The sequence below is a fragment of the Glycine max genome, chromosome 1, assembly GCF_000004515.6.
Source record: "Glycine max cultivar Williams 82 chromosome 1, Glycine_max_v4.0, whole genome shotgun sequence".
NCBI lineage: Eukaryota > Viridiplantae > Streptophyta > Magnoliopsida > Fabales > Fabaceae > Glycine > Glycine max.
This window is the reverse complement of record NC_016088.4, coordinates 4,967,975-4,977,291: the sequence shown is the minus strand read 5'-3', so window position 1 is coordinate 4,977,291 and position 9,317 is coordinate 4,967,975. Positions and strand designations below refer to the sequence as shown.

Here is a 9,317-nt window from a genome sequence, read left to right as displayed (position 1 = left end):
GGTGTGGGAGAGATGTGTTCTAAAGTAGTGTATATAATTAGGTGATAACCTTTACTTCACAAGTTGATTTTATAGAATTGAGTTAGACTTAACCTAATTTCAAAAATGACATTAAAGTTTTATTCTAGTAGTTGTTGGATCTATTGGATCACTTGTTATTGGATTGTTATCAAATCACTTGTAAATGTACTTTCACATTCAAGATATCTAATTTTAAATGCGAGAAAGTGTGTTAAAAATCTTATATTAACTGTAATATATTTAAAGTAGTGTATATAAATGAGGTTATCTCACAAGTCTTTTTAATGAGATTAAGTTAAGCTAAAATCAAATTATAATCAATGTAAAAATAAAATTTGCAAGGAAAGGAGGGTGGAGGGGTTAATTAGTGAACAATTAAAGGTTAGTTATTGAGAAAAGAGAAAAAGAGGAAAAGGATTAATGTGTATGGAATGATTAAAATGACAAGAAAGTAGTAAGATAACATGGGCTTGCGTGCTGAGACTGACACAAAGAGGTCCCGCGTCGTTGGCTAATACAAGGCACATTTGGCTTAAGCCACTTGAGGTCTAACCCAAGTTAGGGAACATATTCAGAAAGGACAGTATGGCGTATCTCTCCATTCCTTCATTCATCTCTCTCCCAAAACCCTATTAATAACAAGCCTAGCCCACTGCTTTCTCCCATGCACTACTTGTCCTCTTCAACTCCCAATACCCACTAGTTCCCTATAGACTCATCACATTCTCCATCTCAACCCTCCTTAATTCTCATTCCTCACCCTCCTCCTCCTCCTCAACTAATTTTATAATAATTAAAAAACCAACAAACATGTACACTTTCTTAATTTAATTAATTTCTACTCTCTTTTTATCCTACCTTTCTAGTTACCTCTTCAATTCCCTCTTAAATATTCCCTCTGCTTTGCTTCCATACTCATACTCATATCCCTCTCACTCTCTTTTTGAGATAAGTTTGTTTAGTTTCATTTTCTGTGATTCTCCTCTGACAACCCCCATTTCCTGCTTCTTGGCCCTCCTTTCCCTCAGACCCTTGCTCTCTCATCACTCACTCACTACTACTACAACAACAACAACAACAACACACTCTCTTTCTTCTCTCATTTTTAATTCTCTTCAATTCCTGAAGCTAATTAAGAGGTAGTAGCTCGCAACAGCAAATATTTCTGACATAAACATCATCACAAAAGGGTAGCTGCTAGTGGTTAAATTGTTCTCACATTAATTGACAATGTCTAGCAGAAGATCTCGTTCTAGACAATCCGGTGCTTCCGCTGAGATCACAGATGCTCAAATCACCGATCTCGTTTCGAAGTTACAACAACTTATCCCTGAGCTTCGTGCTAGGCGCTCCGACAAGGTAATTCATTAACCTTGCTCTCTCTCTCTCTCTCTCTCTCACATGCACACACCATAATTCACACACACACACATACATTGCACATTTTGAGTGGATGCCCTTCATTTTGGTAGATAGGTCACGTTAGCAGCTAACTATTGCTCGTGCCTCCTCTCCCTTGTTTTCTTTAGCCACAACTTGAGGCTATAGTGTGGGATTCATCAGATTCTTCCCCTCTTGCTCCCATTGACTAAATTAACTGCATTACTTAATTATTATCAACTAGCTTCAAGTGCGTGCTAAAATAATGACAGTAATAATAAAATAATTCAATTATAATTTACTAACAGTATAGATATTTAAATAATTGACACTATATATTATCCAATCACACAGGATATGATACAAGATAAGTTTATCAAATTTTATAATAATTAATTCGAATTCATATCTAAAATGAATTCTGATTAATTGACAGTAGTGTAAACATCTTTATGCTGGTTGTGCATGAATAATAATAAATAATGAAGTTTAATTGCTCATAATGATTTTTTGGTGATGTTTGTGACTATTGTAGGTTTCATCTGCTAAGGTATTGCAGGAGACATGCAACTACATAAAGAACTTGCACAGAGAGGTTGATGATCTAAGTGACCGATTATCGGAGCTTTTGGCTAACACAGACTCCAACAGTGCTCAAGCAGCCATTATTAGGAGCTTACTTATGTAATAGTCTGGTCTAGTGCATTTATTTGTGTCGTGTGCATGTCCATGTCTCTCTCACTTTTTTTTTATCACTCTGGGTAGGGTTTGGTTTGTACTTTGTAGACCAAGGCAAAGGACTACCATCGTATCCATATGTGAATTAGTTCTTAATTAGTTTTAATTATTATGTGGCACTTTGTAGTAATTAATTATCACCAGCTTCTACGGCTGTAAATAAAATGGACTACATCTTGATGTGTTCTAATTATTATTAGTATGCCGCGAAAATATGTTGGATATTATGATATAAACACAGATGTTGCATTTTATAATTTTTCAAATTTGGAGGCTGCAATGCTTGAGTTTAATCTTAGTAATTTATCTTATGAGAGAAATTCTGCAGTTTTGTGTGGACCCGTTAAAAGGGTCAAGCTTCAAGCTGACAGTGCCTATAACATGTGACATACCCCACACCATTTTCGGTTATTTGTTCTTGCCAACCCGTGATATTAATGTTCGCATTAGAACCACAATATAAAACAACTAACTCCTGATCCAAACCATGATCTTTGCCAACCTACAATAATACATGGATAATCACAAGATCCATGTATTGTTCCCAAATATATCAGTGAAACGAAAAAGCAAGTCCTGGAATAGCTATATTGAATTTAATTCCTATAAATTGGAAAAGGGTAAAAACTAGAAATCGATAGATGTGTATCAATTTATTAATAATTTGAAAGTTAAAATTAAAGTACTATGTATTTTATAGATTTATCATACCTCAAATTAACATAGGATTTGTTTATTTTTTCTTCTAACTTCTCTCTTGAGAAGTTGGACCAATTACATTTCGGAAAAGTAATTTTAAAGCTAGGGACAAAAAATGTTGTACCAAACATAGTTAATTTAAATATCTTCGTCCCCAAATCTTAATTTTCTATCTCTAGTTGGCTAGCTAGCCTTGGACTTTGCTTAGTTAATTTTAATTTTAATTTAATTCGCTGCTTCTGATCTAGTCAAATTTATCTTGTGGTAAAGTGAAAACAAATATCACGACCCCACTCACCTGCAGGTACCATTTGCATGCAATATGTGGTGGGGGAAGGTTGTTTCACAATGTCTCCCGGCCCCAAAAGCAAAAAGGCTAGTTCTACAGTGCAAAATTAAATATAGGGCTATAAATTTAGGCAATGAAATAATTCTGAGTCGTTAATTCAAAGCTTAAATTGTTTTCAATCCAGGGTAGGGGTAATATATGAGCAATATTTAAGTGAAACTCTGTTGTTGCCGTGAAATGTGTCCCAAACTCGTTAATGCATTGTTGTTGAAGGCATATATATGTTCTACCGAATTATCAACAAGTTGCTAGTCATAACCAACTTTTCACATTATAAATATCAGTGCCTAATTAGTCAAATTATATATATATATATATATATATATATATATATATATATATATATATATATATATATATAAAAGTTAAAGCACTTTGTATGCTATTTACATGTTTTCCACGTTTAAATTTCGCTTTAAATAATTGAATATCTTCGCACAAAACGATTGGTGGGTTGCAGTTTGAGCTTAAGGAGGCCTGATGTCAAGTTTCCAATTGAAAGGTGATGGCATTGATATTTGGCATCAGTTGGTAGTTGTCTGCACTAAAAATATGAAGTGTAACTTCTAATAGAGAAGAAAGAAAAAAAATATGAGAAACAACATATGTTCCTTTTTATCTATCACTTCAGTAACATATATACAATATATGTTTTATTGCTATTCATGAGTACTAAATACATTAAAAATAGGATAAAAAGTAGTAATGTATCTCTAATTTATGTTTTTTTTAGATTTATAAATAATTTATTCTTGTGTGAATTTATATAGTGGAAACTCCATTTGGATGACTAATGTTGAACTTATTTGGATTTTTAGGCTAAAGAAGAAATCTTTTTGAAATGCTGCTAAAGGACTCGCTCAACGAGCCAAATTTGTTAAGTGAGGCTTATCCGCTTTGCGAGGAAGTCAGCTCGCTAAGCGAGTACAAAACCCTAATGTTGAGTCAGAGAACAACACGCTTAGCTCGTAACCAGCCCGTCCAACGAGGATTTTGTCTCTTCTCATGTTTAGCGCGTCCATGCCTGCTTAGCACCCAGCCACTAACTCTCACTCAGCGAGACATGCTCACTAAGTGCGCCTTCGTAAGCTCAGAAGCTCAAAAGTCTTTAAAAACTGAGAGAGGAGGGGAAATGAAGCGTCAAGCAGCGTGGAAAGGAAGGAACAGTGCATCGTACCAAGGCTGAAAGAAGACATTTTTCTTCACATCTTTACTTCACCATTTCATTCCCACATCATTTTTCCTTCTTGTATTAAGCCCTCCTTGCTAATGGAGGACTAAATACTTCATTGTTGAGGAGTTTTTCCACTGAACACTCTTGATGTAAAAACTCTAACTATCTATTTAATATTATTGCTAGTGTTCTTTGCTTCTATCTGTGTTTATTTTTCATATTTATGGCTTGATCACCCATTTATATGTTTGTTAGGCTTTGAGTATTGGAAAATACTTTTAGTCCTTAGAACTTGGTAGAGCAGTTAGAGGCCTGCATTTCTAGAAATGATGTGTAGTAATCTAGTAAATGTTGCATCTTTTGTGTAATGCAGCTCGCTTAGAATGAGTTTGTTGAGGAATCAAAAACGAAACTAAGAGGGCTAGGATCTTTCATGTGAGGAATTACGGTTAAAGTAATTTAACGGTGCAAAGAACATTAGAGCAATATTAAATAGAGAAAAATTTATTTAGTTACGTCAAGAGAAAGTTCAGTAGAATACTTCCCGACATTTTCATCTTGACATTTGTTCTATTATACAATTTTGCGTTTGTCTTGTCTTGACATTAATGAGTTATTTCACTTTATTACACCTGCAATCAAAATTATTTACAAACTGAATATGTGTCATCTAAGTATAACAATTTATTGTTGACACGATACTCGAACTTACTGTTTTAATTACTACTTGAACGAAGTGGTATACTTGCCAATTTAACTAATAATATGCCATTAATGTCTTTATTTTTCATGTTTTTAAATAAGAAAATTGTTTGTATATTTTTCATTTCTCATGAATACACTACTTAAAAATGCGAATTTCCTGCAAAATTCGGAGCAGAAAAAAATTTATGTTTTTTTTTTGTGAATTTAACTGCTGAAAATAATCCACAGGAAATTCTTGTAAAATTTATGTGAAAATTTATAAGAAATACCTGTGGATTTATCTGTCAATTTATTTCCACAGATAAAATATATTAATATTATAATAATGTGGGAGGAAAATCTATAGATACATTTTCCGATGGATTTATCTGCCAATTTATTTTTGCAGGAAATATTAAAATAAATTATTTTGTAAATAATAATTTTTAAATAATTTTCTTAACAAAATATTACTTTAATTAACCAATTGTAAACATATAATTATTTCTATTTAATTAAGAATATTAAGTAGATTAACTATTTTAATTAACTATTCACTTAAAAAAGAAAACGATTAACTTGATCTAATATAAAATTAGTTTTAATTACACTTAAAGAGATCGATCTAATGTTTAATTAACTTGATCTAAGATTTCGCTCTTTCTAATTAAAAACTCCGAAGTTAATTTAATCTTTGCACTCAACCTTTTTCTCGTTCAAACTCATGGTGACCCACCCAACTTAAGTAAAAATCTCTTAAGTCACTTGGTGCTCGTTAGTTTATAAAGCATGAGAAGTGTCACTTGTTCGTTATTTCTCAAGTCACTTTGCTGGATTTGGGGCAAAGGCAACGACGAAAAATTGGGCTTCGTTGTGTCGAATTGGAGTTGCAAAATATGAATCTTTGTGTTTCAAATTGCAAAGTTTGAACCGGTAACCCTCTCCCACTCTGTGTTTCAATTTACAAAATCTCTAATTTGTATTTTAATTTGAAGTTGTGAAACCTTACATGCAAATTCTGTTGCATTGGTTGATCCATAGGTCTCAGCAAAACAATCCCTAAAACTTACATGCAGTGGTTGATCGAAGTTCTTATTGTCGCTAGCTTTGCATTGGAGGTTGAAGATCTCTGATCCTCAATTTGATTCCATTTTTGTCTTCATTTGCTTCTCATGTGAGTGTTTCAATCTAGATGGTAATTCAAGTTAGTGAATTCATCTTCAGAATGTGGTGCTAATGTGTGAGCCAAGATGATTGTAATTCAAGTTAGTGAATCCAACTTCTGAATGTGGTGTTAATGTGTGAGCAAGATGATGTGTGTGAAATTGTCTTGCAAACATTGTGTGCAAGGGAGCCTTAAGAGCAAATTTTATTTTAAAGTGATCAAATACTATAATGCTTGTCTTTTTAGTTCTTGATTTGATCTTTTCTTTAATTCATGATTTTTCTCCTTATCGAGATTGATCTTATAACAAGGACTTGCTTGCTACTTGTGTCTTTCTTGATTATTAATAAGCAACAAGGTATGTTTTCTTTCATTGTTTTTTTGCTTGTAAGAAGCTTCTCACTTTTTTTAAATTGCAGAATTAGAGACTAACCTTTTCAATTCAATATCTTCAAGGTTGGTATTCCTTCATGATTTTCTCCCTTCTTTTTTATAATGATTGAGGAGAATCTTACCTTTTTAATAAGACCTACATACTGAATTATTTTTGAGTCACCAAGACCATGCCACAATGATGTCACTTGAATTGGTTCCCTTGGTATAGCCATCACTCTTTTGACTTCGTAATTTTACATCTGATTGGAGAAATTTTGTATATAAAGCGATAATCCTTGAAAAGTTTTGAATATATGCTTTAACGGCTACAAATAATTATTATTTTGTAAGGCTAATGTGTGTTAGAGTTTAGAATGATAATTACTTTGCTCTACACACTACTAAAAAAAGCATTTTCCACAAAGGTTCTGAGGAGCTTTTTACGATGATTCTCAAACCATCTTAGAATGTTCAATTTCTAAGATAGTTTTATTGAGAATCGTCTTAGAAATTATTTTCTAAAAAAAATGAATGTTGCTAAGACTGTTTCTAGGAAGAACCATCTTAGAAAGTGAACCTTCTAAGACGGCTTTTTCATAAATCGTTTTAGAATGTCATTTTTTTTTTTAAAAAAAAGAAGATTCTAAGACAGTTCTCTGAAAAATTATCTTAAAATATTTTTTAAAAAAAATTAAGAATTCTAAAATGATTTTCCCGAAAACCATCTTTAAATACGAGTCGTAAAAAGTACTTTTTTTTAGTTGTAACATTCTGATCCAAAGTTTGATCTCCAACACACCTAATCTAGACATGAATAATCTTTTAATTTAATTATTGTTTTTATATGCAGGCAAAGTTGTGCCAGAATTGTGAGCAAGAGAATAATTAGCCATCTTTTGGTCCTGGTGTGGTGTATGGGACAACATATACATAAAATCAAGTTTTACTCACATATATATAGTAGTACCAAGCTAGGGATATGATGTATTTATTAATCGTTAATACCACTACTAGATTTCCAAGTACAAGAATCATAGAGAGATAGGAGTTTGTTCACTACTAAAAATTTGGCTTTTTACGTCAGCGATTCTAAGACGGTTGTAAAGGACCGTCTTAGAAAGTCAAGTAATGGCATTCTCATAAATAAAGCAAACAAAATAACGACGTTTCCACGAGCCCGTCATTGATGAGGCATATGATGGCAAACTTGTAATTTTCTCGCGATGATACAAAGACGGTCTTGTGCTTACGACCGTCTTTGTATGGTTATTTTATTTTCACTACTCTCGGTGGTCCCTTAGTTACCTTAGGTTTAAACCTAATTCACGTGTCTTGAAGATTGTCGTCGTCCTCTGAAGACCTTCTGTGCCGCTGTTGATGTCCAAGTCTGAGCTCCTTTTGACGACATTACTCGCTTCAGTACAAGGTATGAACCCGTACCTGTCTTACATTTTGATGTATTTTTTGTTGAATGAATGTCGTTTTGGTCGGAGTGAGTGTACAAGGTATGAACTCGTTGTGAATGTATGAATACATGAATTTTGATGATGCCAAAGAAGAATCAAACAAGGCCGCTTCAAAGGATAAGCATTTGCTTCAAGATTAATTCAAGATTGCTTCAACAAATAAAGCTTTGTTTCAAGATTCACTAAAGATCAAGTCTTGCCTCAAAACAAAGGGTTTCAAAGTCATGCAAGGCTCTGGTAATCGATTACTAGGAAGTGTAATCGATTACTAGAAGGGAAGAATGAAAAGGGTTTTGAATTTGAATTTTAAACATGTAATCGATTACCATATGTCTGTAATCGATTACCAGCAATGGAACTTTGGAAATTCAAATTCAAAAGTCATAACCCTTCAAATTATAATTGTGTAATCGATTACACAAACATTGTAATCGATTATCAGTGGAGAGTTTTCAGAAAATTTGCCAACAGTCACATCTTTTGATTGGATTTGTGAATGGCCATCAAAGGCCTATAAATAGGTGACTTGGGCACGAATTTTGAAGAAAGATTTTTTGCTTGTTCAAAATGTCTTATTCTCTCAGAAGGAAACGAGAGAGATTCCAAGAGAACTTCATTTCCAAATGCTCTCTCAAAAGAAATTCTTAAGCAAACACTTGCAAATCCATTAAGAGTATCTCCATGGACTTCAATTGTAATATCATTCTCTTTAAGAGAGAATTCTTCTTTCTTTCTTCTTATACAAAGAGATTGATTAAGGGATCGAGGGTCTCTTAAGTTGTAAGAATTCCTGAACACAAGGGATGGGTTGTCCCTGTGTGGTTCAAACTTTGTAAACGGATTTTTACAAAGGGAGTGGAAAATCCCAAGTGGGTTGCTTGAATACTGGACGTAGGCACGGACTTTGCCGAACCAGTATAAAAACTGTGTTTGCATTCTCTCTTCCCTTATCTCATTTATTTTGTTGCAATCAATTTTGTCTTGCATGTTTAAAGAACATTATTAAATTGATTGCTACTTCTTCTGCATTCTAAGTCTATCCCTCTTAAGTTATTGAGGCCGCTGGTCCAATACCCGTCCCATGTGTTCGTGACTTAGTATAAGTAAGTTTTATGAATGTTTAAACCCATTAGGAACTTTTGGTGAGAATTTCAAGCCCATTAGAAAGATCAAAAGAAAAATGAAACGAGAAAATAATAGATTTCATCGCACTTCTACAAACCTCTCATCCTTGTCCCCTCCGTAACAATGTTTTCAACTTATGCC

The 9,317-nt window shown here is 33.3% G+C and overlaps 1 protein-coding gene across 1 annotated transcript; it reads left to right on the top strand.

Annotated features, from left to right (window-relative positions):
- Window positions 1–660: 660 nt before the first annotated feature.
- On the top strand, window positions 661–2,363 carry LOC100816720 (transcription factor PRE6). Its single transcript, XM_003517904.5, has 2 exons — window positions 661–1,380; window positions 1,937–2,363. The coding sequence occupies exons 1-2, from the start codon at window positions 1,252–1,254 to the stop codon at window positions 2,087–2,089; spliced, it is 282 nt and encodes a 93-aa protein (XP_003517952.1). The 5' UTR covers window positions 661–1,251; the 3' UTR covers window positions 2,090–2,363.
- Window positions 2,364–9,317: the final 6,954 nt, after the last annotated feature.

Excerpts from the sequence above, each read along its gene's own strand:
- LOC100816720 (XM_003517904.5), top strand. The coding sequence starts at position 1,252 with ATGTCTAGCAGAAGATCTCGTTCTAGACAATCCGGTGCTTCCGCTGAG. Across the intron at positions 1,381-1,936 it reads GTGCTAGGCGCTCCGACAAG|GTTTCATCTGCTAAGGTATT; the intron begins GTAATTCATTAA and ends TGACTATTGTAG.